General features: G+C 50.4%; 3 protein-coding genes across 7 annotated transcripts in view; 2 read left to right on the forward strand and 1 right to left on the reverse strand.

The window, feature by feature from the left end:
• Positions 1-505: 505 nt before the first annotated feature.
• Positions 506-6,840, reverse strand: THYN1 (thymocyte nuclear protein 1). 2 transcript variants are annotated; one of them, XM_059488346.1, is made up of 8 exons: positions 6,678-6,840; positions 5,698-5,781; positions 4,548-4,774; positions 4,041-4,109; positions 3,312-3,404; positions 2,663-2,758; positions 814-964; positions 506-732 (listed from the first exon to the last, which is right to left on the reverse strand). In XM_059488346.1, exons 2-8 carry the CDS (start codon positions 5,738-5,740, stop codon positions 686-688), a joined length of 726 nt encoding a protein of 241 aa, XP_059344329.1. In that variant the 5' UTR covers positions 5,741-5,781; positions 6,678-6,840; the 3' UTR covers positions 506-685. The 2 variants fall into 2 exon arrangements, with proteins under 2 accessions (XP_059344329.1, XP_059344330.1); XM_059488347.1 differs by having other exon boundaries at positions 5,698-5,867; positions 6,678-6,747.
• A 65-nt stretch (positions 6,841-6,905) lies between these two features.
• Positions 6,906-20,191, forward strand: ACAD8 (acyl-CoA dehydrogenase family member 8). Its single transcript, XM_059488303.1, has 11 exons — positions 6,906-7,007; positions 8,822-8,922; positions 9,295-9,464; positions 10,113-10,222; positions 10,453-10,529; positions 10,781-10,918; positions 11,542-11,677; positions 11,779-11,876; positions 13,650-13,802; positions 18,348-18,450; positions 19,428-20,191. Exons 1-11 carry the CDS (start codon positions 6,926-6,928, stop codon positions 19,478-19,480), a joined length of 1,221 nt encoding a protein of 406 aa, XP_059344286.1. The 5' UTR covers positions 6,906-6,925; the 3' UTR covers positions 19,481-20,191.
• A 721-nt stretch (positions 20,192-20,912) lies between these two features.
• LOC132083551 (beta-galactosidase-1-like protein 2) overlaps positions 20,913-21,530 on the forward strand; it is a 34,551-nt gene continuing 33,933 nt past the window's right edge. For 2 of the 4 annotated variants that reach the window (XM_059488292.1, XM_059488293.1), the window contains exon 1: positions 20,913-21,079. In XM_059488292.1, coding sequence (XP_059344275.1) covers positions 20,997-21,079 — 83 coding nt within the window. In that variant the 5' untranslated portion in view covers positions 20,913-20,996. The remainder of the gene's footprint in view (positions 21,080-21,530) is intronic. The other 2 variants (XM_059488290.1, XM_059488291.1) reach the window with 1 other exon arrangement.

A 21,530-nucleotide genomic window follows, 5' to 3' on the forward strand; every position in this document is an offset into this window, starting at 1 on the left:
TGGCTTTATTTTCTTCCATTTCCCTGATGTCAGAACTAAAATAACATGGGAACTTCTGTACCTGCAGGAAGTTCACTGTGATCTGCTTTGTGTATCCATCTCCTGAGAGACTGTTTACAACAGCATGCACTGACAGGAGGAGGGGAAATGGCTTCAAACTGACAGAAAATAGTTTAGATGGGATGCTGGGGAGAAATTCCTCCTGATGGTGTGGCTGCCACGTCCCTGGAAGTGTCCAAAGCCAGGCTGGACAGAGCTTGGAGCACCCTGGATAGTGGAAAATGTCCCTGCCCATGGCAGGGGGTGGAATGAGATGATTTTAAGGTCTCTTTCAACCCAGGCTACTCAATGATTCTAAATTTTCTAAATTGTCTAATTTTCTAAATGTCCCTCTGCAGTACATGGAGCTGCACTAGACCCCAGACTAAACAAAGAAGATGTACCTGTTTCTTCCTCAAGAGATAAATTGCAGATTTCCCTACTTTTAAAACCCAAGTAGCTGCAGTTGATTCCAAAAGGCTTTATTTATTGAAAAAATAAGCAAAAATAACTGTGTCAGGGGAAGGGATGTGTGGTTGCAGGTCTTGTGGTGGCATGTTGGTGGTGCTGTGCTTGAGCAGGTGAACTTGAGACTTGTGCTGGTGGAGGAGGAGGCGTCAGCGGGCTGGGTGGGAGCTGGGCTGCTTCAATGTGGCTTTTCCTCTTCCAGGCTCAAGACAAAATCAAATTCCTCTGTGGTAAGGAAAGAAAAACCATAAGTGGAGCTTGCAGCTTGCCTGACAGAGGGAATGAAGAGTCCTGGGAGGTTCTCACCTTGTGTCAGGGGCTGGATGGACAGACGCTGCCTGCTGAAGAGCATCATGTCCTTGAGGGGGCCCCCATCTGCTTTGTGTGCCAGGTGGTGAGCCTTGATCTCAGCCAGGGGGATGAAGCGCTTGGTCATCCTCACAAACTGCACATCCACCTGCAAGGGAGGGCAGCAGCACGTTGGACAGGCACACAGCCTCCACAGCCCATAGAATATTTGAGGGATAAAGATCTGGAGCTGTAGGAAGTGGCTGATGTGCACTAACTTTGCCTTGCTGAAGGCTGAAAGAAGTTCCCAGTGTTTGTGGCACTGTGCAGCAGCAGATCACAGACAGTGCAAAATTCACATGTGGGATGCAGGCAGCCCATGAACACTCCCTTCCCTACAATCTAATGTGCCTCAAAACTACAGCTCTGTTTGCTGTGCACTGACAGAGGCTCTGAGCTCATTTTTCTAACTCGGGGTTCTGCAGGTGATTTGTTGGCACAGTGCAGCAGCAAGGTGCATTCATGTCACAGACAATGCAGAATTCAGATGTGGGATGCAGGCAGCCCATGAACACTCCCTTCCCTACAATCTAATGTGCCTCAAAACTACAGCACGTTGGACAGGCACACAGCCTCCACAGCCCATAGAATATTTGTGGGATAAAGATTTGGAGCTGTAGGAAGTGGCTGATGTGCATTAACTTTGCCTTGCTGAAGGCTGAAAGAGCTTCCCAGTGTTTGTGGCAGGTGATTTGTTGGCACTGTGCAGCAGCAAGGTGCATTCATGTCACAGACAATGCAAAATTCAGATTTGGGATGCAGGCAGCCCATGAACACTCCCTTCCCTACAATCTAATGTACCTCAAAACTACAGCAGGTTGGACAGGCACACAGCCTCCACAGCCCATAAAAGTATTTGAGGGATAAGGATTTAGAGCTGAAGGAAGTGACTGATGTGCATTAACTTGCCTTGCTGAAAGCTGAAAGAGCTTCCCAGTATTTGTGGCAGGTGATGTCGTTGTCACTGTGTACCAGCAAGGTGCATTCATGTCACAGACAGTCCAAAATTCAGATGTGACACTCCCTTCCCTACAATCTAATGTGCCTCAAAGCTACAGCAGGTTGGACAGGCACACAGCCTCCACAGTCCATTAAATATTTGAGGGATAAAGATTTGGAGCTGAAGGAAGTGACTGATGTGCATTAACTTTGCCTTGCCGAAGGTTAAAAGAACTTCCCAGTATTTGTGGCAGGTGATTTGTTGGCACTGTGCAGCAGCAAGGTGCATTCATGTCACAGACAGTCCAAAATTCAGATGTGACACTCCCTTCCCTACAATCTAATGTGCTTAAAAACTACAGCTTTGTTTGCTGTGCACTGACAGTGGCTCTGAGCTCATTTTTCTACCTCAGGGTTCTGGAGGTGATTTGTTGGCACTGTGCAGCAGCAAGGTGCATTCATGTCACAGACAATGCAGAATTCAGATGCGGGATGTAGGCAGCCCATGAACACTCCCTTCCCTACAATCCTGAAAACTACAGCTCTGTTTGCTGTGCACTGACAGTGGCTCTTAGCTCATTTTTCTAACTCAGGGTTCTGCCACGTGTGGAGGCCAACTCTGCAGCCAAGATTTGAAAATGAAGAGAGGCCAGCTATGCAGCCAAGATATGGAAATTTAGGGAGATATATTTTGGCAGCCTCCTGGAAGGGACTGGGGAAAAAGCAGAGAAAAGAGGATTGAATTTTCTCTTGAGAGAGAAAAAGGCAGCTAGGCCAGGATAGAAGCTTAAGATTTTCAATATGATGCAAAGAGGCTTCTCCCTTCTCTTGGCTTGCACACAGAGCTGTATTTAATGGAATACATTACCATGGACCACTTGGGGTTCTCTTTTCTGCTGGTGGAGTCATAATGAGGATCCTTCTGATCAAACTGTGTGTGATCAGGGTACGCCTCCTTCACGATCTGAAGCAGAAGGAAATTAGAAAGTTTCCATCAGTTCAACTGTCAGCAAAGGGCATGAGATGTGACAAGGAATAATCCTGGTGAAAAATCAGCCTTGCTTTCCCTGATCTCCATCCTAACAGTTTTCTTTACATTTCTTGTGTGGAAGGAGTGCAGAACAGTGAGTGCAGCATCACCTGCTGGAGATCAGTGGGGAAGGAAATGCACCAGGGGAAAACGGGGTAGCTGCTGCTAAAGATCTTTGTGATGAGTTCTGCTCTTAAAGAAAAAGCTGTTCTGTGCCCTGGTTTTATTCTACTGCCTTCTGGGCCCTGCTGACTAGAATGTAGTGAGTCAGAGTGTGGAGCAGCACTTGGCTTGGCTGGGAGTGCCCCGAAATGTCAGCAGGAAAACAGCACAGCGTGGTTCCATCCCTCTGGGGACACGGCTGAGTCAGCCCTGTAGGGCTGAGCTGAGGTGTCCTGGGCTCATTCCCTGCACTCTTTGGTGCTGAGACACAAGCAGTGAGCTGTTTGATAACCCATTCCTTATCACTTCTCCCCAAAACACTCACCTTGACAAGGGCCACAATGCCAGGCTCTTTGCAGTTACTGTGGTAGAAGAAGGCCTGCTGCCCAAGTTTCATGGATCTCAGGAAATTCCTTGCCTGTCAGGAGTAAACAAGAGACTTTCAGCTCTTTCCATCAAGCTCTCATGGCTTCATTAGAAGCAGCCAAGAGCAGGAACCAACAAGAGGAGAGGTAGATGTGCTTCAGAATTACTCAGATAATGTTTCCCACAGTTGTCATAGAGATGGTTTTGTGTTGGAATTAAATAAAGTCAAAACGAGGCTGAAGAGCAAGCTCCTGTTGGTCAGAAAGTGTGTGGGAATTCAACAGCTCAGGAAAGTTGTCAGCAAACAATTCAGAGCAGATCATGTGTAGGGGAACAGGGAATCCTGTATAGCACAGGGATCATACACAGCAGGAGAACACACGTGGAATTCCTTTGGAACAGAAAGCTGTGCACTGACAGAGCATCTGGGTAAGTACAGACTTGCTGTGAGGTATCAAAGGTTGGTCTAAGTGAAAGAAAAACTGAGTGATTTGACAGAATATGCACCAGCCTGAATCTACCTCTGACCCAGAGGCCACTAAGCAGGAGTTGACTTCAGGTCCCTGACAAAATGCACCTGCATGAACAGGCAGAGTGCCCCAAGAGGAAATGCTTGAGGCACAGGAACAAGCTGTGGGCAGAGCCACCTTCTTCTTCTGCTATTTCAGTGCCCCCATGTGCTTCCTACCTGGTAGTTCCTTACTCCATCCCAGCAGGTTGTCTGATTAGGCTGAGCTTTCAAGTCGTCAACACTGAACTGCCAAATGAAATGAAAATAAACATTCATTCAGGAGCTTTCTGATCTTTACAGTGTCATTGTCTGCACTGAGCATTTGTTGCTAGCAGCTCCTTCAATTATAGCACAAACCTGACACAATTTTCATCTCCCACAGGGCCTACAGACAAACCTTTACAAAGCAGCAGAATAAAGGTAGAGTCTGAAATAGATGCTGCGCCTGTGACCAGCAGCCAAGCATGCTGAGGAGCTGATTTCCTCTTGTATTACATGTATGAAACCCCAAGGTTGTCACCTTGGACAAGAACATTTTGTTTTTCTGTTTGCAGGAGGAAAATGGGTTTTGAGAAGATAAAACAATCTGAGTTGCCTGATGCTGTCCCTCAGCACCTGGCACTAAAGGTGGGCAGAGTGGCCCTGCTGCTGTCCTTTGCTGGGTGAGGGGGTGTCAGTGCTCACCTTCACATCCACCCCCTTCTCCAGCCTGCTCTCAGGTTCTGATTTCAGCAGCCAGTGACAATATGTGATCTTGCTTTCCTCCCCACCAGACTCAGATTCCTTTTTCTTCCAGTTCTTCCATCCTGACTTGGAGCTCCCAGCTGGGGGTTTTGCAGACTTCTCTTCTTCCTCCTTATCCGAAGTCTCCTTCTCGGTTTTGGCAATTTTAGCATCAGGCTCTTTTTTATCTTAAAAGACATTGAGATAAAACAAATTTTGTTTCAAAAAATATTTTTAGTTGTCCAAGCTGGTTTCACACATTTGACTGCAGCAGGAGTTTGGGGCAGCCCAGGTGCTCAGAGTAAGGTAACAGCATTATGCACCAATGATTCTGAGTATTTCTAATTTGCATCTGAAATAAGGAGGTTTTCGTGTCTGCAAAAATGTAGTTTAATACTCCCAGTTAGTACTAAAAAGACCTCAGGATAGACCATGTTTGCCCACATGAAGTGTAGTTGAATTTTTTTAATTAATTGCTGAGAAATCAGCTCCAGGCAACAAAGCAGACTTAGGTAAATCTGGTGAGTAAGAGGAACATTCACCAAGCAAACCAAACTATTTCAATTCCTGCAGGAGCTGGAAATCTTAGCTTAACCTCCACTGAGCTACCTGTTCAGAAGGGATCCTTTGTTTCTTCAGGACACAGACAAAAAACCCCCAGTTATTAAGAAGTGATTAAGAGGTAAAAATGTGGTTATTTGCTAGAGTGGATCAAGCAGATGAGTGGCACAGATGTGCAGGTTTTTCATCTTGTACTTTAAACACCACATCATGATGCCTCCAGTGCCATGTTTTTCCTTTTTGTTTTGCAGCTTTTTGGTTTTGTTTTTACATCAGCTTCCTGGCACTGCACTGGGTGTACTCTGACTGACCAACTCTGCTGTGCAAAAATGGGCCTGAATTCCATTTCCTAAGCCCCTTGTGCTGAGAATACATCACTGTCCTTATCACACACCTAGCAGGCTTGTCTCAGTCACGCTTGGGTGCTCAGCCCATTTGGCACAGGAAATGCTGTCTGTAAGACAGACAGTTAATACGGCTGCCTGTAGTTTCACTATAGCCTGGAACCTCAAATGAGACGTGCTAAACCAGTCAGGATGTCAGCACAGACCTGCTACCGCTCCTTTGTCTCTCTTTCTGCTCGGCCAAGGCATCTCTGGTCTCTCTGAATTATCTTCTGTTCACTGAGAAGCACCTGATGGACGAGAGGAGGAGGAGGAATTACCGCTGCTCCAGGCGGGTGAAAAAAGTAGAGACGGCTGAGGCAGAGAGCTGCGAGCGCTGCAGGGCGAGTGGAGAGCAAATAAATCTTTCCTTGAGCTCAGCCACTTCCTCTATCAGTGTGAATGCTGGCAGGGCTTGGGGACCGCACCCTGGAGCCCTGATGGACACCAGCAGCAGGGCTGGAGCGCTGCTGTGCCCGGGCAATCCCCAAGGTGCGTGGGCAGAGCGGGGCCGCTCTCTGCCTGTGGCACAGGAGCTGCGCTGCTCCCCAGGGCTCAGCCCAGCCTCGCCCCGGCTGTGTGGGCTCTGCCTGCTGCTCCTGGGCTCTGCCTGCCGCTATCTGAGCTCTGCCTGGGCTCTGCCTGCTGCTCCTGGGCTCTGCCCGGGCTCTGTCTGCCCCTGGCCGGGCTTTGTCTGGGTTCTGCCCGCTGCTCCTGGGCTCTGCCTGCCTCTGTCTGGGCTCTGCCCGGGCTCTGCCTGCCCCTGGCCGGGCTTTGTCTGGGCTCTGCCCGCTTCTCCTGGGCTCTGCCTGCCTCTGTCTGGGCTGTGCCCGGGCTCTGCCTGCCCCTGGCCGGGCTCGCCCGCGTCCCTCGGGAGCGGCTCCTTCAATGCAGAGCGCCAAACGCACCTGGCCGCAGGTGGCCGTGCCCGGCCAGGGGGGTTCACCGCTGACCCCCAGGTCCCTCCCAGCCCTGCGGACCCCGGGGCTCCAGCCGGCCCGTCCCCTGCCCCCTCTGTCAGGAGCACTCGCACGGCTCCGAGCCCGCCGCCTCCTGCCAGGCCGGCCGGCATCAACTTTTCCGCCTTCCATGCCAAGCTTTCCCCTTCCTCCCTCCCTCCTCGCCAGCCCTCCGAGCTCCCGCTCACCAGCCCGGGCCGCTGCCGCCGCTCCTGCTCGGGGCGATGAGGATGCTGGCGGTGCCGGGCGGGGAGGAGGACGAGGAGGAGGAGGAGGAGGAAGCGCGCTCTGAAGCGGTGCCCGCTATGCAAAGGCCGGGGCAGGGCCGGCTGCCCTCGCTCCCTCCCCGCTCGGGCGGGCGGCGCCGGGGGCAGGACTACAGCTCCCAGCCTGCCCCACCGGCAGCAGCCGGGAAGCGGAGCGGCCCCGCACGGCCATGGCCATGGCGTGGCGAGCGGCCCCGCGGGCGGCGGCGCGGCTGCTGCTGGGGCGCCGGGGGATCGCGTCCTGCATCGACCGTAAGGAGCTGCCCGGCCCCGCGGCCCGGGGGAGGCGGGCTGGGGGAGATGATGGACGGACGGCGGCTCGGTGGCCCCCGGGTCGTGTCCCCGCCCGGAGGGATGTTCCCAGGTGTTGGTGTCACTGCCCCGTGTGTCATTGCTCCCCGTGTCCCTCCTCTTCGGGTCCTGCTCCCGTTCAGGGCGGTGCGGGCGCGGACACGCGCAGCGGGTGCCTGGCAGTGGGACAGGGCAGAGAAAGGTCCATCCCTGTCCCTGTCCCTCCTCCTGCCTTGTTAGACCGTGCTCAGCAGTGGGACAGAACCCACAAGGAAAGGTCTTTCCCTGTCCCTGCCCCTCCTTTTATCTCTTTAGACCGTGCTCAGCATTGGGACAGAGCCCACAAGGAAGGTCCATCCCTCTCCATGTCCCTCCTTCTGTTTTGTTAGACCGTGCTGCTCAGCAGTGGCACAGAGACTGTAAGGAAAGGTCTTTTCCTCTCCCTGTCCCTCCTTGTACCTCTTTAGACCGTGCTCAGCAGTGGGACAGAGCCTGGAAGGAAAGAAAGGTTCATCCCTCTCCATATTCCTCCTTTTACCTCTTTAGACCGTGCTCAATAGTGGGAAAATGCCCACAAGGAAGGTCTGTCCCTCTCTACGTTGCTCTGATTTTTTCAAGATTTTAAAAACTTTTTAATGTTTACATTTTTGTAGTAAACTTCCTCACATACTTTCTGTAAATAACTTACTGTTTTGCATCTTTTTATAGAAGAAATTTGATAAACTGTTAGTTTGTCCGGTGTCATTGGAGAGGTAGCACTGTCACCCTCCAATCCACTGTCCCTTTTAGAAAACTATAAATGTTGGGAGTCAGAAAATAAACTCCCTTTTTTTTCACCTTAAGAGCAGTGGTGTGTGTGCTCATGTTGTTTCATATCCTATAGTGACATCTCCGTGTCCTTCCCTTACCTAGGTTTTCATGGTTTTTCAGATTTGATAGTGAATCAAAGAATATCTCTCAAAGAAGAGGGATTTTTAAAAAGAAGGAAAGTGATTTTTTATATAGGCAGACTGATAGGGCAAGGGGGAATGGATTTAAACTAAAAGAGGAGAGATTAAGGTTAGATATTAGGAAGAAATTCCTCTGGTAGAATTTCAGCTGGCACAGGTTGCCCAGAAGTGGATGCCCCATCCCTGGCAGTGCTCAAGGCCAGGTTGGACAGGGCTTGGTCTCTTAGAAGGTGTCAGGAGGTTGGAACAAGGACAAGATGGTCTTTAGGGTCCTTTGCAATCCAAGCCATTCTGGTTCCAGAACACTTTGCAGATGAATTGCTTCAACATCTAACAACATTTAAAATTGAGGCACCAGCATAGCTGTGAATTTCAGGAGGGGAACAAACAAAACAATGTTGGATCTGTGTGTCAGTGAAGCAGATTTCAAATGCAGAACCTAACTAAAGCTTTAGATGCTGTTTCCAAAGGGCTGCTGTATTATTTGCTTCCAATCTCCTTTCTTTGAAGTCCCAGCACTGCTCCCTCACATTTCTTTAGCACAGACTTACTGAGATGGAGTGACTGTGCTCCTCTGTCCTGGCTTTCTGATGTAGTTAGCATGGAGCAGGCAGAGCCAGCTGGGATCTTGGATTTGTTTTGTGCCAAAAAGCCCCTCCCAAAGCCCCATGCTCTCAGCACAGCTCATTGTATTCCTGAGGAACAGAGGAATGGTGTCTGCAAGAGAGACCCTGAACTGTTTATGTGAGTTAGGGGGTATAGACAAGGTGGTTGGGCTGCTTTCCCTCATCAGACACATGTTCTCATCTCTTGCTCCTTTTCTAGCATCCACTGGACTCACTGAGGATCAGAAGGAATTCCAAAAGGTTGCCCTTGATTTTGCTGCCAAGGAGATGGCTCCTTACATGGCCGAGTGGGATGAGAAGGTAGGACAGCCTCACCAGGGTTGCCCTGCTCCCTTTTTCCTTCCTTAGGATGTTGTGACCCACAGGTCTCACTGAGGGGTTCCTGCAGTAGCTCTGGAGTTGTCATTGAAGCTGCTGCTGTAACTAGGGGAGGGAAATAATTAGAAATACCTTGAAGCTTTCCTAGCCAGGTTATTCAATCACCTGGATCTTGGGTTCACTGCTGAAGATGGAATTTGTCTGTGTTGGTGTCACCTCTAATTTGACCCACCCAGCTGACTTAAACTCTGCAGGATGGTGGGACTCAAACTGGTAGCCCAGGGCTACCCAAAGGAACTGAACTAAGCCTGAATATTCATTGGGGTATCTTTCCTATTTCCTATTTCCCAATAGGAAATATTCCCTGTGGAAACCATGAGGAAGGCAGCCCAGCTGGGATTTGGTGGGATCTATGTGAAACCAGATGTTGGTGGCTCTGGATTGTCACGGCTTGACACCTCCATAATCTTTGAAGCTTTGTCAACAGGATGTACCAGCACCACTGCTTACATGAGCATCCACAAGTGAGTGTGTCTGTGCAGGGGTGGGTGGTGTCAGCCTGGCTGCTCTGTGGGCTCTAAATCCAGCTGGAGGCAGCTCCCTGGCTGCTGCTCATTATTTATATATTTAAATGCTGACCTCGAGTACACACATCCCTGTGAGGATCCCTGGATGGCAGTAAACAAATAGGCCACAAGGACTGAGATGCCACCAAGAAGTAATTTTAGCTTTGTGGCATGCAAGATGGGATTAAGTTCTGGATTTTGTTCTCTGCCCTGCCACTTAAGCTGTCTATAGATAGTAACCTGCCTGGAAAAAGCCTTTGTGCCTTTGCTGTGCTGTGACAGAGCCCAGAGGCACCACCTGACCCCAGGGCTGTCCTGCTTGTACAGACATGTCCAGTGACGGGTCACTTGGCACAGAGAGCTGCAATGATGCTGCTCTTTCTTCAGGTGCACTTTCCTGGAGAGGGAGCAGGCTGAGCCTGGAGGAGAGGCTGAGGCTCTTAAACAGAACCTGCTGTTCTACAGGGCAGTGAGTGTGGTGAATGGAAGGTGTAACAAGAACATTTTCAGGCCTCAGGGCTTGTGGAGCTTTCCTCTGTTCAGCCAGGGAAGTTCTTGTACAACCTATGATCAATCCTGAATGCTGCTCCTTCTCTCCCACCTCAGCATGTGTGTTTGGATGATCGACACCTTTGGCAACGAGGAGCAGCGGCGCAGGTTCTGCCCATCGCTCTGTAGCATGGAAAAGTTTGCCTCTTACTGCCTGACTGAGCCAGGTGAGCATCCTCAACCAGGACACCTCCTTTCTCTTTAACTGCACATGAACCTTGCAAAGGGCTGGAGGTGAAATGTTTCTTTCCATATTCATTTGTGAAGTTGAGGAGAGGCAGATGATGATTGCTGAGATGCTCGTGGTACAAACTCAAGTGTCAGGGTATGGTCCCAGGGAGAGTTTGTAGGCTCTGGACCTTCTGCTTCACTGGCTGCTTCCTTGCTTCTCAAACAGGGAGTGGCAGTGATGCAGCTTCCCTGCTGACCTCAGCTCAGAGGAAAGGGGACACCTACATCCTCAATGGCTCCAAGGTACCTCTTTGCTCCTGCTAAAGCTGCCTGGGTCTCACTGTCCTTCCCATTCCTGCTGTCTCCTCACCTCTGTGCATTCTCCCAAGGCAAGAAGTGCTCTGCAGAGCTTTCACCAGCTGAGTCCCTAAATGCCTCTGGCTGTGGGGTCTTTGCCTCTCCATTTCTGTACCCTGCCAGCTGCTGCTGTGGGCTCAGGGATAGTTTGCAAACCCCCCTCAAAGCCTCACTTTTCTCGTTGTGCTCTCCTGCAGGCCTTCATCAGCGGGGGAGGTGACACCGATGTGTACGTGGTCATGTGTCGCACAGGGGGCCCAGGCCCCAAGGGCATCTCCTGCCTCGTGCTGGAGAAGGGAATGCCAGGGCTCAGCTTTGGCAAGAAGGAGAAGAAGGTAAGAGGCTTGGGTTGTGCTTCCTGTGTGCTTGAGGGAAGTGCAGGACAGAGGTCACAGAACCACAGAATCATCAGGATTGGAAAGAGCTGCAAGACCATTGAGTCCAACCTGTGACTGATGCTCGCTTGAGTGCCACATCCAGGCATTCCTTAAACACCTACAGGGGTGGCCACTCAAATACCTCCCTGGACAGCTCATTCCAATACCTGACAGTCTTTTCCATGGAGAAATTCTTCCTGATGTCCAATCTGAGCCTCCCCTGCACAGCTTGAGGCTGTGTCCTGTGGTCCCAATGAGCTTGTCTGTGCAAAGCATTAGGGATCTCTTCATGGATGGGATTGGAGTCCCAGACTGGCATGGTTTTACCAAGTGAAGTTTGCCCAATACCCATCCCTTTGGTAAGTGAAGGATTTTAGTCTCAGGAAAATCAAGATCACTGGATTTGTGGCGCTTCTCAAAAACACCCATTCCAATTTCCACACTGAGGCCAAACCATGCAGACCGTGGGTGCTTTGTGACAGCTTGGCAGTGAGAGCGAGGGGATAGGAGCAGGCTGGTGGTTCTGTGTCGGAGCTGTGCTGCTCCTCAGGCAGTCTGGAAGGAGCTCTGTTTTTTCCCAGGTAGGCTGGAATTCCCAGCCAACTCGGGCTGTGATCTTTGAGGACTGCGTTGTTCCTGTGAGCAACCGGCTGGGAGCTGAAGGGCAGGGATTCAACATCGCCATGCAGGGCCTCAACGGAGGCAGGATAAACATCGGTGAGAAAGCCAAAGAGAGCCAGGGGAGGAGGGCAGGACCTTCCTGTTGCCTGTCTGAGGTAGCTTCACCTTCACTCTGTGTCCTTGGCTTCTCACACCAGCTTCTTGCTCGTTGGGAGCTGCTCACGCCTCAGTTCTCCTGGCTCAGGAGCATCTCACTGTCCGCAAGCAGTTCGGGGAACCCCTCGCCAGCAACCAGGTAAGCCCTGCAGCAGCTCTGCCCTTCCTCATGCTGGAAGGGCCATCCCTCACCTCACAGGGCCTTTCCTGGGGAAGTCAAGAAAATGCTTTTCCTAGTAAGGAAGCGTGTCAGACCTGAGCCCTAATTGTAGCAATGATCCATTGAGTGGGGTAATAATTAGCAGTGACTCCATGATTCCAGAAGGCTGATCAATTTCTCTATTCTATTCTATTCTATTCTATTCTATTCTATTCTATTCTATTCTATTCTATTCTATTCTACTATACTATACTATATACTATATTATACTATTATGTATAATATACTATATAATATATATTATACTATAATATATATTATACTACATACTATATTATACTATTGTACTATACTATATTATTATATTATACTTATTAAGACGCTTGTCACCCTTACAGACAGTCTGATCCAGATGGATCCAATAGGTCAATCCAAACACCATCCAGCATCCAATTAAGAAACCACCCTTTGGTAACCAAATCCCCATAACACATTCCACACGTGCACAACACCAGGAGCAGCAAGTGGAGATAAGAATTGTTTCTTATTCTTTTCTCTGATCTTCTCACAGCCTTCTCCAGGACAATGCCTTGAGTTTGCCTCTCTGTATGCTATATTATTATATTATATACTATATTATAATATAGTATGTTATTTTATATATGTGTTTTTATATATATATTATGATATTATACTATATTATTATATTATACTTCTTAAGAAGTTCATCACCCTTACAGACAGTCCAATCCAGACGGGTCCAATTGAGGATCCAGTGTCCAAGTAAGAAACCACCCTTTGGTAACCAAATTTCCGTAACACATTCCACACGTGCACAACACCAGGTGCAGCAAGTGGAGATAAGAATTGTTTCTTATTCTTTTCTCTGACCTCACAGCCTTCCCCAGGGAAAGTTTGCCTCTCTCTATAGAGCTGTGGGTACCAGCCCTGCCTGGCAGTGGTGGGCCTGTTTGCCTCTCTGTAGAGCTGTGGGTACCAGTCCTGCCTGGCAGTGGTGGGGCTGTGTTTCCTCTCTATAGAGCTGTGGGTACCAGCCCTGCCTGGCATGGTGGGGCTGTATTTGCCTCTCTCTATAGAGCTGTGGGTACCAGCCCTGCCTGGCAGTGGTGGGGCTGTATTTGCCTCTCTCTATAGAGCTGTGGGTACCAGCCCTGCCTGGCAGTGGTGGGGCTGTGTTTCCTCTCTCTATAGAGCTATGGGTACCAGCCCTGCCTGGCATGGTGGGGCTGTGTTTCCTCTCTCTATAGAGCTGTGGGTACCAGCCCTGCCTGGCATGGTGGGGCTGTGTTTCCTCTCTATAGAGCTGTGGGTACCAGCCCTGCCTGGCAGTGGTGGGGCTGTTTCCTCTCTCTATAGAGCTGTGGGTACCAGCCCTGCCTGGCAGTGGTTGGGGCTGTATTTGCCTCTCTCTATTGAGCTGTGGGTACCAGCCCTGCCTGGCAGTGGTTGGGGCTGTATTTGCCTCTCTCTATAGAGCTGTGGGTACCAGCCCTGCCTGGCAGTGGTGGGGCTGTGTTTCCTCTCTCTATAGAGCTGTGGGTACCAGCCCTGCCTGGCATGGTGGGGCTGTATTTGCCTCTCTCTGTTGAACTGTGGGTACCAGTCCTGCCTGGCATGGTGGGGCTGTGTTTGCCTCTCTGTAGAGCTGTGGGTACCAGTCCTGCCTGGCATGGTGGGGCTGTGGCTGAGACCCCAGTGAGGTGCTGATGGAGCTCTCCCGTGGCTCTGCAGTACCTGCAGTTCAGGCTGGCAGACATGGCCACCCGGCTGGTGGCCGCGCGGCTCATGGTGCGCAACGCGGCGCGGGCGCTGCAGGAGGGCCGGGAGGACGCGGCCGTGCTCTGCTCCATGGCCAAGCTCTTCGCCACCGACGAGTGCTTCGGGGTAGGTGCCTCAAAAACCTCTTGGCATCTTCATTAGAAGGTTGGAGATGCCCCCCTTAATGACCCACCTTGGCCGTGCTCTGCTCCATGGCCAAGCTCTTCGCCACCGACGAGTGCTTCGGGGTAGGTGCCTCAAAAACCTCTTGGCATCCTCATTAGAAGGTTGGAGATGCCCCCCTTAATGGCATCCTCATTAGAAGGTTGGAGATGCCCCCCTTAATGACCCAGCTTGGCCGTGCTCTGCTCCATGGCCAAGCTCTTCGCCACCGACGAGTGCTTCGGGTTAGGTGCCTCAAACTCCTCTTGGAATCCTCATTAGAAGGTTGGAGATGCCTCCCTTAATGGCCAGGGTGTCAGGGAGAATTTTGTTCTTCTCCTTGAAAAATATATGTATTTTTTTTACTCTTAATGCCCAGGGTGTCGTGGAGAAGTTTGATCTTCTTCCCTGAAAAAATCTTAACTTTTTTTAAATCTTAAATTTAATCTTAATGGCCAGGGTGTCTGGGAAAAGTTTAATCTTCTTCCCTGAAAAATCTTAAATTTTTAAAAAAACTCGAATTTAACCTTAATGGCCAGGGTGTCAGGAAGAAGTGTGGTCTTCTCCCTGAAAAAAAAAAAAAAAAAAAAATTAATCTTAAGATTAATTTACTTCTTAAATCTTTTTAAAATCTTAATTCTTTTTAAAAATCTTATTTTTTTAAATATTAAATTCAATATCAAATTTGAGATTAAATTTAATCTTAAATCAAGATTAATTTAAATCTTAAATATTTAAAAAACCTTAAAAGAAACCTTAAAAAACCCCACTTTTTTTAAAGATTAAAAAAAATCTTAACAGTTCTAAGATTTAATCTCAAATCTTAATTTAAAAATTAAGATTTTTAAATTGGCAAGCCAAAACCACTACACAACCCAAATCCAACAGGAGCCTTATATGAGGACAGGATGTTTTATAACACATGTGGAGGCTGCAGGATTAATAATCTGAGAGATTTCAAACATATTTCCACTTTTCTTCCTAGGGGGCCAAAAGGGTGACAGGACAGGGAGCAGAGCATTTTTATTTTCCAAGGAAAATTTGCATGTTGCAGGTTGATCATTTTTAGGTAGCAAGTCTTTCCTAGACTGCTGAAAAATTACATTATTGCTTTGAAAATTATCTTATCACTGAAAAATACCTTATTTTGTTACTTTATCAAAATGTCTCCATAAAGAGAAAGCAAGAAAGGGGGAAAATAACTTGGTATTTTCTATCCCAGTGCCATTTAGAAGCTGTTTATGCGCTCAGCAGTTTGAATTTTTGCTGTTGTTTCGTTTTCCATCCCAAACTGGGGGACAGGACGCACGGAGTCGCGTTTCCATGGAAACCAGCGCCCTGCCCGCCCCTGCCCTGAGTGGCCGCCAGGTGGCGATCGGGCGGTTCGGGTTTGCAAACCACAGAAATGCAGCAAAAATCAATATATTCCCTAAAAATACCCATCCCTGGGTGCCTATACCCATCCCAGGGTATCTATACCCATCTCTTGGTGTCTATACCCATCCCTACCCATCCCTGGGCATCTCTGTACCCATCCCTGGGTGTCTGTACCCATCTCTGGGTGTGTGTACCCGTTCCTGGGTATCCCTGTACCCATCTCAGGGTACCTATACCCATCCCTGCATATCTCTGTACTCATCCCTGGGTATCTAGACCCATTCCTGGGTGCCTATACCCATCCCTGCCCATCCCTGGGTATCTCTGTACCCATCCCTGGGTGTCTATACCCACCTCTGGGCATCCCTGTACCCATCCCATGTATCTGTACCCATCCTTGGGCATCCCTGTACCCTGGATATCTCTGTACCCATCCCGGGGTATCTATAAGCATTCCTGGCTATTTATACCTATCCCTGGGCATCTCTGTACCCATGCCTGGGTATCTCTGTGCCCATTCCTGGGTATTTATACCCATACCTGGGTATCCCTGTACCCATCCCTGTGTATCTGTACCCTTCCTTGGGCATCCCTGTACCCATCCCTGGGTATCTATACCCATCCGTGGGTGTCTGTTCTGATCCCTGGGCATCTCTGTACCCATCCCACGGTATCTATACCCATGCCTGGGTATCTATACCTATCCCTGGGTATCTGTACCCATCCTTGGGCATCTCTGCACTCATCCCTGGGTATCCCTGTGCCCATCCCTGGATATCTCTGTACCCATCCCTGGGTATCCATTTCCATCCCTGAGTATCTATACCCATCCCTGGGTGTCTATACCCATTCCTGGGCATCTCTGTACCCATCCCTGGGTGTCTGTACCCATCTCTGGGTGTGTGTACCCGTTCCTGGGTATCCCTGTACCCATCTCAGGGTACCTATACCCATCCCTGCATATCTCTGTACTCATCCCTGGGTATCTAGACCCATTCCTGGGTGCCTATACCCATCCCTGCCCATCCCTGGGTATCTCTGTACCCATCCCTGGGTGTCTATACCCACCTCTGGGCATCCCTGTACCCATCCCATGTATCTGTACCCATCCTTGGGCATCCCTGTACCCTGGATATCTCTGTACCCATCCCTGGGTATCTATAAGCATTCCTGGCTATTTATACCTATCCCTGGGCATCTCTGTACCCATGCCTGGGTATCTCTGTGCCCATTCCTGGGTATTTATACCCATACCTGGGTATCCCTGTACCCATCCCTGTGTATCTGTACCCTTCCTTGGGCATCCCTGTACCCATCCCTGGGTATCTATACCCATCTCTTGGTGTCTATACCCATCCCTACCCATCCCTGGGCATCTCTGTACCCATCCCTGGGTGTCTGTACCCATCTCTGGGTGTGTGTACCCGTTCCTGGGTATCCCTGTACCCATCTCAGGGTACCTATACCCATCCCTGCATATCTGTGTACTCATCCCTGGGTATCTAGACCCATTCCTGGGTGCCTATACCCATCCCTGCCCATCCCTGGGTATCTCTGTACCCATCCCTGGGTATCTATAAGCATTCCTGGCTATTTATACCTATCCCTGGGCATCTCTGTACCCATCCCTGGGTATCTCTGTGCCCATTCCTGGGTATTTATACCCATACCTGGGTATCCCTGTACCCATCCCTGTGTATCTGTACCCTTCCTTGGGCATCCCTGTACCCATCCCTGGGTGTCTATACCCATCCGTGGGTGTCTGTTCTGATCCCTGGGCATCTCTGTACCCATCCCACGGTATCTATACCCATGCCTGGGTATCTATACCTATCCCTGGGTATCTGTACCCATCCTTGGGCATCTCTGCACTCATCCCTGGGTATCCCTGTGCCCATCCCTGGATATCTCTGTACCCATCCCTGGGTATCCATTTCCATCCCTGAGTATCTATACCCATCCCTGGGTGTCTATACCCATTCCTGGGCATCTCTGCACCCATCCCTGGGCATCTATACCCATCTCTTGGTGTCTATACCCATCCCTACCCATCCCTGGGCATCTCTGTACCCATCCCTGGGTGTCTATACCCATCCCTGGGCATCTATACTTATCCCTGGGTGTCTATACCCATTCCTGGGCATCTCTTTACCCATCCCTGGGCATCTGTACCCATCTCTTGGTGTCTATACCCATCCCTACCCATCCCTGGGCATCTCTGTACCCATCCCTGGGTATCTGTACCCATCCCTGGGTGTCTGTACCCATCCCAGGGTATCTATACTTGTTCCTGGGTATCCCTGTACCCATCCCTGGGTATCTATGCCCAATCCTGGGCATCTCTGTACCTGTGCCGTGTATCTGTACCCATCCTTGGGCATCCCTGTACCCATCCCTGGGTATCTATATCCATCCCTGGGTATCTGTGTACCCATCCCTGGTTGTCTATACCCATCCCTACCCATCCCTGGGCATCTCTGTGCCCATCCCTGGGTATTTCTCGTACCACCCCTGAGTGTCTATACCCATTCCTAGGTATCTATACCCATCCCTGGGCATCTCTGTACCCATCTCTGGGTATCTGTACCTATCCCTGGGTATCTATACCTTTCCTTGGGTATCTCTGTGCCTATCCCTGGGTATCTGTACCCATCCCTGGGTATGTCTACCCATTCCTTGGTATCCCTGTGCCTATCCCTGGGTATCTGTACCCATCCCTGGGTATGTCTACCCATTCCTTGGTATCCCTGTACCCATCCCTGGGCATCTGTACCCATCCCTGGATATCTCTGTACCCATCCCTGGATGTCTGTATCCATCCCTGTGTATCTCTATACCCATCCCTGGGCATCTGTCCCCATCCCTGGTTATCCATACCCATCCCTGGGTGTCTGTACCCATCCCTGGGTATTTCTATGCATTCCTGTTCACATAAACACAGCCATAACATAAAACAGGGAATGTGCTAGCAGGGAGAGCAGCACTGATGGGGTCTGACAGTCACACCACGTTTTTAAGAGATGAGATTAGGTGACCAGGGAGAAAAAGTGAGCTCAGTTTCCTGGGTCATTACTGAGCTTGTGCCACTGTTGTGACCTCACAAGTCAGCTCAGAGCAGTGTTATCCCCTCAGATCTGTAACCAGGCTCTGCAGATGCACGGTGGCTATGGCTACCTGAAGGATTACGCCGTGCAGCAGTTCGTGCGAGACATCAGAGTGCACCAGATCCTGGAAGGTAAAAGACACTCCTAGAACAAGGGAAGTTGGCAGAGGGGTTGGGAGAAAAACCCCCCTGGAGGCTCCTCCCTTCCCATGAGAGTCTGATTCTTGGGTTTCAGAGCCCTGCTCTGCTCTGAGCAGGAGGTGTGCTGTGTGTGAGTGCCCTGGTTGGGAACTCTGGCTGTGTGAGGGCAGAGGAAGATATCTAGTTGGCTATTTTAAGAGTCTTACAGCAGAGAAATATATTTAGTTGTCATGTTAGCAGTGCCTCTGTCCAGTTTCATCCCATTACTCCTGGCCATGTGATGATTCTCCCTAACAATTCCTGTCCAGTGATTTTGGTCTGTTTACACTCCTTGACATCGTTTCTCTAACAGTGATTTTGGTCCGTGATAAGGGGAGGGGTTAGATGCTGCCAACCCCCCTAAAACAAAGCACAACCCTAAAAATAAAACTAATTCTATCATAAATTCCTACTCACCTCTCTATGAGATCTATGGCCTGAAAAGCCATTGTTAAAAAATTTAACTACAGGAATGCCTAGCTCTGGCATGACATTGTGTCTCTAACAGTATCTGGCCTTTTCTAATCCCAGTTTCACCTCCTAAATATTCTGTTTTCCCTGCTTTGAAATGCCCTCACCTACAACCAGGGTAGCTGGTAAGGGACATGCTGTTTCTTACACCCAGTGGGTTTGCAGCCTGTGTGTGGTGAATGTGTTAAATGTACAGCAGAGAGCTCAGATGTTGCTGTAAATCCAGTTCTGCTCAGTGCCTGCTCCTGCAGCCTCCCAACACTCACATAAAAAGCAGCAATTTCCCAAGCAATATGCTGGCCCTTGTCAGCTGGGTTTTGGCCCAACCCCTCCTAAATGGGAAGAGCTTCTCTGTGCTGTAAACTGCGCATAAGGGGAGAATTCTCTTGGCTTTTTGAGGAGGAAAATCCTGGAGCATGCCCTAACTGTGTTTCCTTTGTGTGCCCATCCTGCTGCAGGTACCAACGAGGTCATGAGGATGATTGTGGCCAGGAATCTGCTACAGGGCTGAAGCCAGGAGCCTTCAAATCCCTCCATGTGTGCCAGCCCGGCCTGTTTCCCTCCCCTGCTGGCCAGCTCTGTCCCTGGGAGTGCAGAGGGGGATGCCCCAGTGGAAACAGCCTTCCTGCCTTACCCACAGCTGGCTGGCACAGCTGCACGCCGTGCCTGGCACCAGGCTGGCGTTGTGCAGCCAGAAATCACAGCTGTCAATACAAGCCTGTCTCCAAACCCTGCTCCTGGCCTGCCTGCCACACATCCTCCTTGGAAAAACAAACCCAGAGCTGCTGCTCGCCTCTGAAATGGGAATCTCAGGCAGAGGTGAGCCCATGGGATCACTGAAATCTTTATTTTGAAGGAATTAACTGCTCACAGCACCCCAGATGATCACAGGCTCTAACCAGAAGGGTTTTTATCCCAGGATGCCTCTCCTTTAGCTAGAAGCACTCCCTCTTTTCCCAGCAAATTTTTCCTAAGGTTTCCTAAACTTTTCCCAGCCACTGCTTGTTCTCTGTATTCCCACCACATCTTGGTGCTTAATCTCAAAGAAGCCTTTGCAACACAAAAGTGCAAATGAAATACTAAGGTTATGTACAGAAATATTGAGTTCCGTGGCCTCCAATCAGTGAGGCTGTGAACAATGTAAGGGGAGTAAAAATATTGATAAATTAAATTGTTTTTTCCTCTCTGATTTGGAATCAATAAAGCAAAGATGGAAATGTTACTGGAGTGGAAATTAAGGTAATTTCCTTCTGTGGTATTTCAGATGTTTAAACAGAGGTAACGGGGAATTTTTGAAGTAGGTGTTGCAAAATAGTTCTGCTTGAGGGCTTTTTAGGTAATGTCTTTGTTAACCCCTCCGGGTCAGCCAGCTCTTTTTTCACAGCAGTACTTGGCAGGGGGAAAATGACAGAGATTAGCAGCAGAATCATGGAGTGGGATAGGTTGGAAGAGACTTTTAACCCTTAAACTCATTCCAGACACCTTCCACTTGTTTGATCTCAGTTCCTAGTGCTGCTGGCAGGCCCTGAATGTCCCCTCCCTCGTTTTATTGCACATTGAATTTGCCCCACAGGGCAGTGAGAGCAGTTTAAAGGACAAACACCTGTTCCTCAAAGAGAAACAGCCCCCTGCCCACGGGGGAGACCCAGGGATGGGTGCTCTGGGCTGAGAGGGTCTCTATCCATGTTCTCTATCCATATTCTCCCATATCCTCTCTGCCATGTTCCTTCTCCACATTCTCGGTCCGTCTCTCCGTCCCCCCTCAGGCCGTTCCCTCACGGCCTCGCCGCTCCCCCTCACGCCCCGCCCCCTCGGGCGCGCGCGCCCCTCCGCCAGCCAATGGGAGTCAGGGAGGCGGGCCGGAGGGGCGGGGCCAGTGGCGCGCGGGCGGCGGGTGGGGCGGGCCCGGGGCGGGGCGGGCGCGCTCTGGGTCGGCGCCCGGCGGGTCGGGGGTTCGGGCCCGGAGGGCACCGGGTCGGAGTTCCGGGGGTTCCGGGCTCTCGGGGCCCGGCCGCGCTCCCTCCGCCATGTGGCCGTGCGGGGGGCGGCGGCAGCGCCGCCTCGGAGGCGTCGCGCTGCTCCTCGTCGTGCTGTGGCTGCTGCTGCGCAGGTGAGACGCGGCGGGGGGCGCGGGGGTCGCGGCCCGGGGGCGGCGGGGCCGGGCGTGAGGCGGTGTCGGTGCCCGCCGGGCGCAGGCCCCGCCGCCGGCAGCGGGGCTGGCTGCGGGAGAACTGCGCATGGATGGAATCGGCGGCGCCGGTGCACGGGATGAACGGTTATTAACGTAATTAGCGTAATTAGCGCCCGTGCGTCCCGTGCGCTGCCGGGAATTACCGGGCGGGAGGCAGGCTCGGTACAATCCCGTCCTTTCCTACGGGAGACCTCCGCTGCCGTTATTCCTGCAGCGGAACGGAGCGTGGGAAGGAGCGCGGAATGAGCAAAGCTTTAAATAGATATAAATATAAATATAAATATAAATATAAATATAAATATAAATATAAATATAAATATAAATATAAATATAAATATATGCTGCACCTGATATCCACATTGTCCATCAC

Source organism: Ammospiza nelsoni, chromosome 24 (assembly GCF_027579445.1).
Source record: "Ammospiza nelsoni isolate bAmmNel1 chromosome 24, bAmmNel1.pri, whole genome shotgun sequence".
NCBI lineage: Eukaryota > Metazoa > Chordata > Aves > Passeriformes > Passerellidae > Ammospiza > Ammospiza nelsoni.

Bases quoted from the DNA above. Each gene is read 5' to 3' on its own strand.
- THYN1 (XM_059488346.1), bottom strand. From the start codon at position 5,740: ATGCCTTGGCCGAGCAGAAAGAGAGACAAAGGAGCGGTAGCAG. The intron at 4,775-5,697 runs GTCTGTGCTGAC...ATGTCTTTTAAG, and splicing joins AGACAAAGGAGCGGTAGCAG to ATAAAAAAGAGCCTGATGCT. The intron at 965-2,662 runs GTAATGTATTCC...CCTCCCTTGCAG, and splicing joins AGAACCCCAAGTGGTCCATG to GTGGATGTGCAGTTTGTGAG.
- ACAD8 (XM_059488303.1), top strand. From the start codon at position 6,926: ATGGCCATGGCGTGGCGAGCGGCCCCGCGGGCGGCGGCGCGGCTGCTG. The intron at 13,803-18,347 runs GTAGGTGCCTCA...TTATCCCCTCAG, and splicing joins CCACCGACGAGTGCTTCGGG to ATCTGTAACCAGGCTCTGCA. The intron at 18,451-19,427 runs GTAAAAGACACT...ATCCTGCTGCAG, and splicing joins AGTGCACCAGATCCTGGAAG to GTACCAACGAGGTCATGAGG.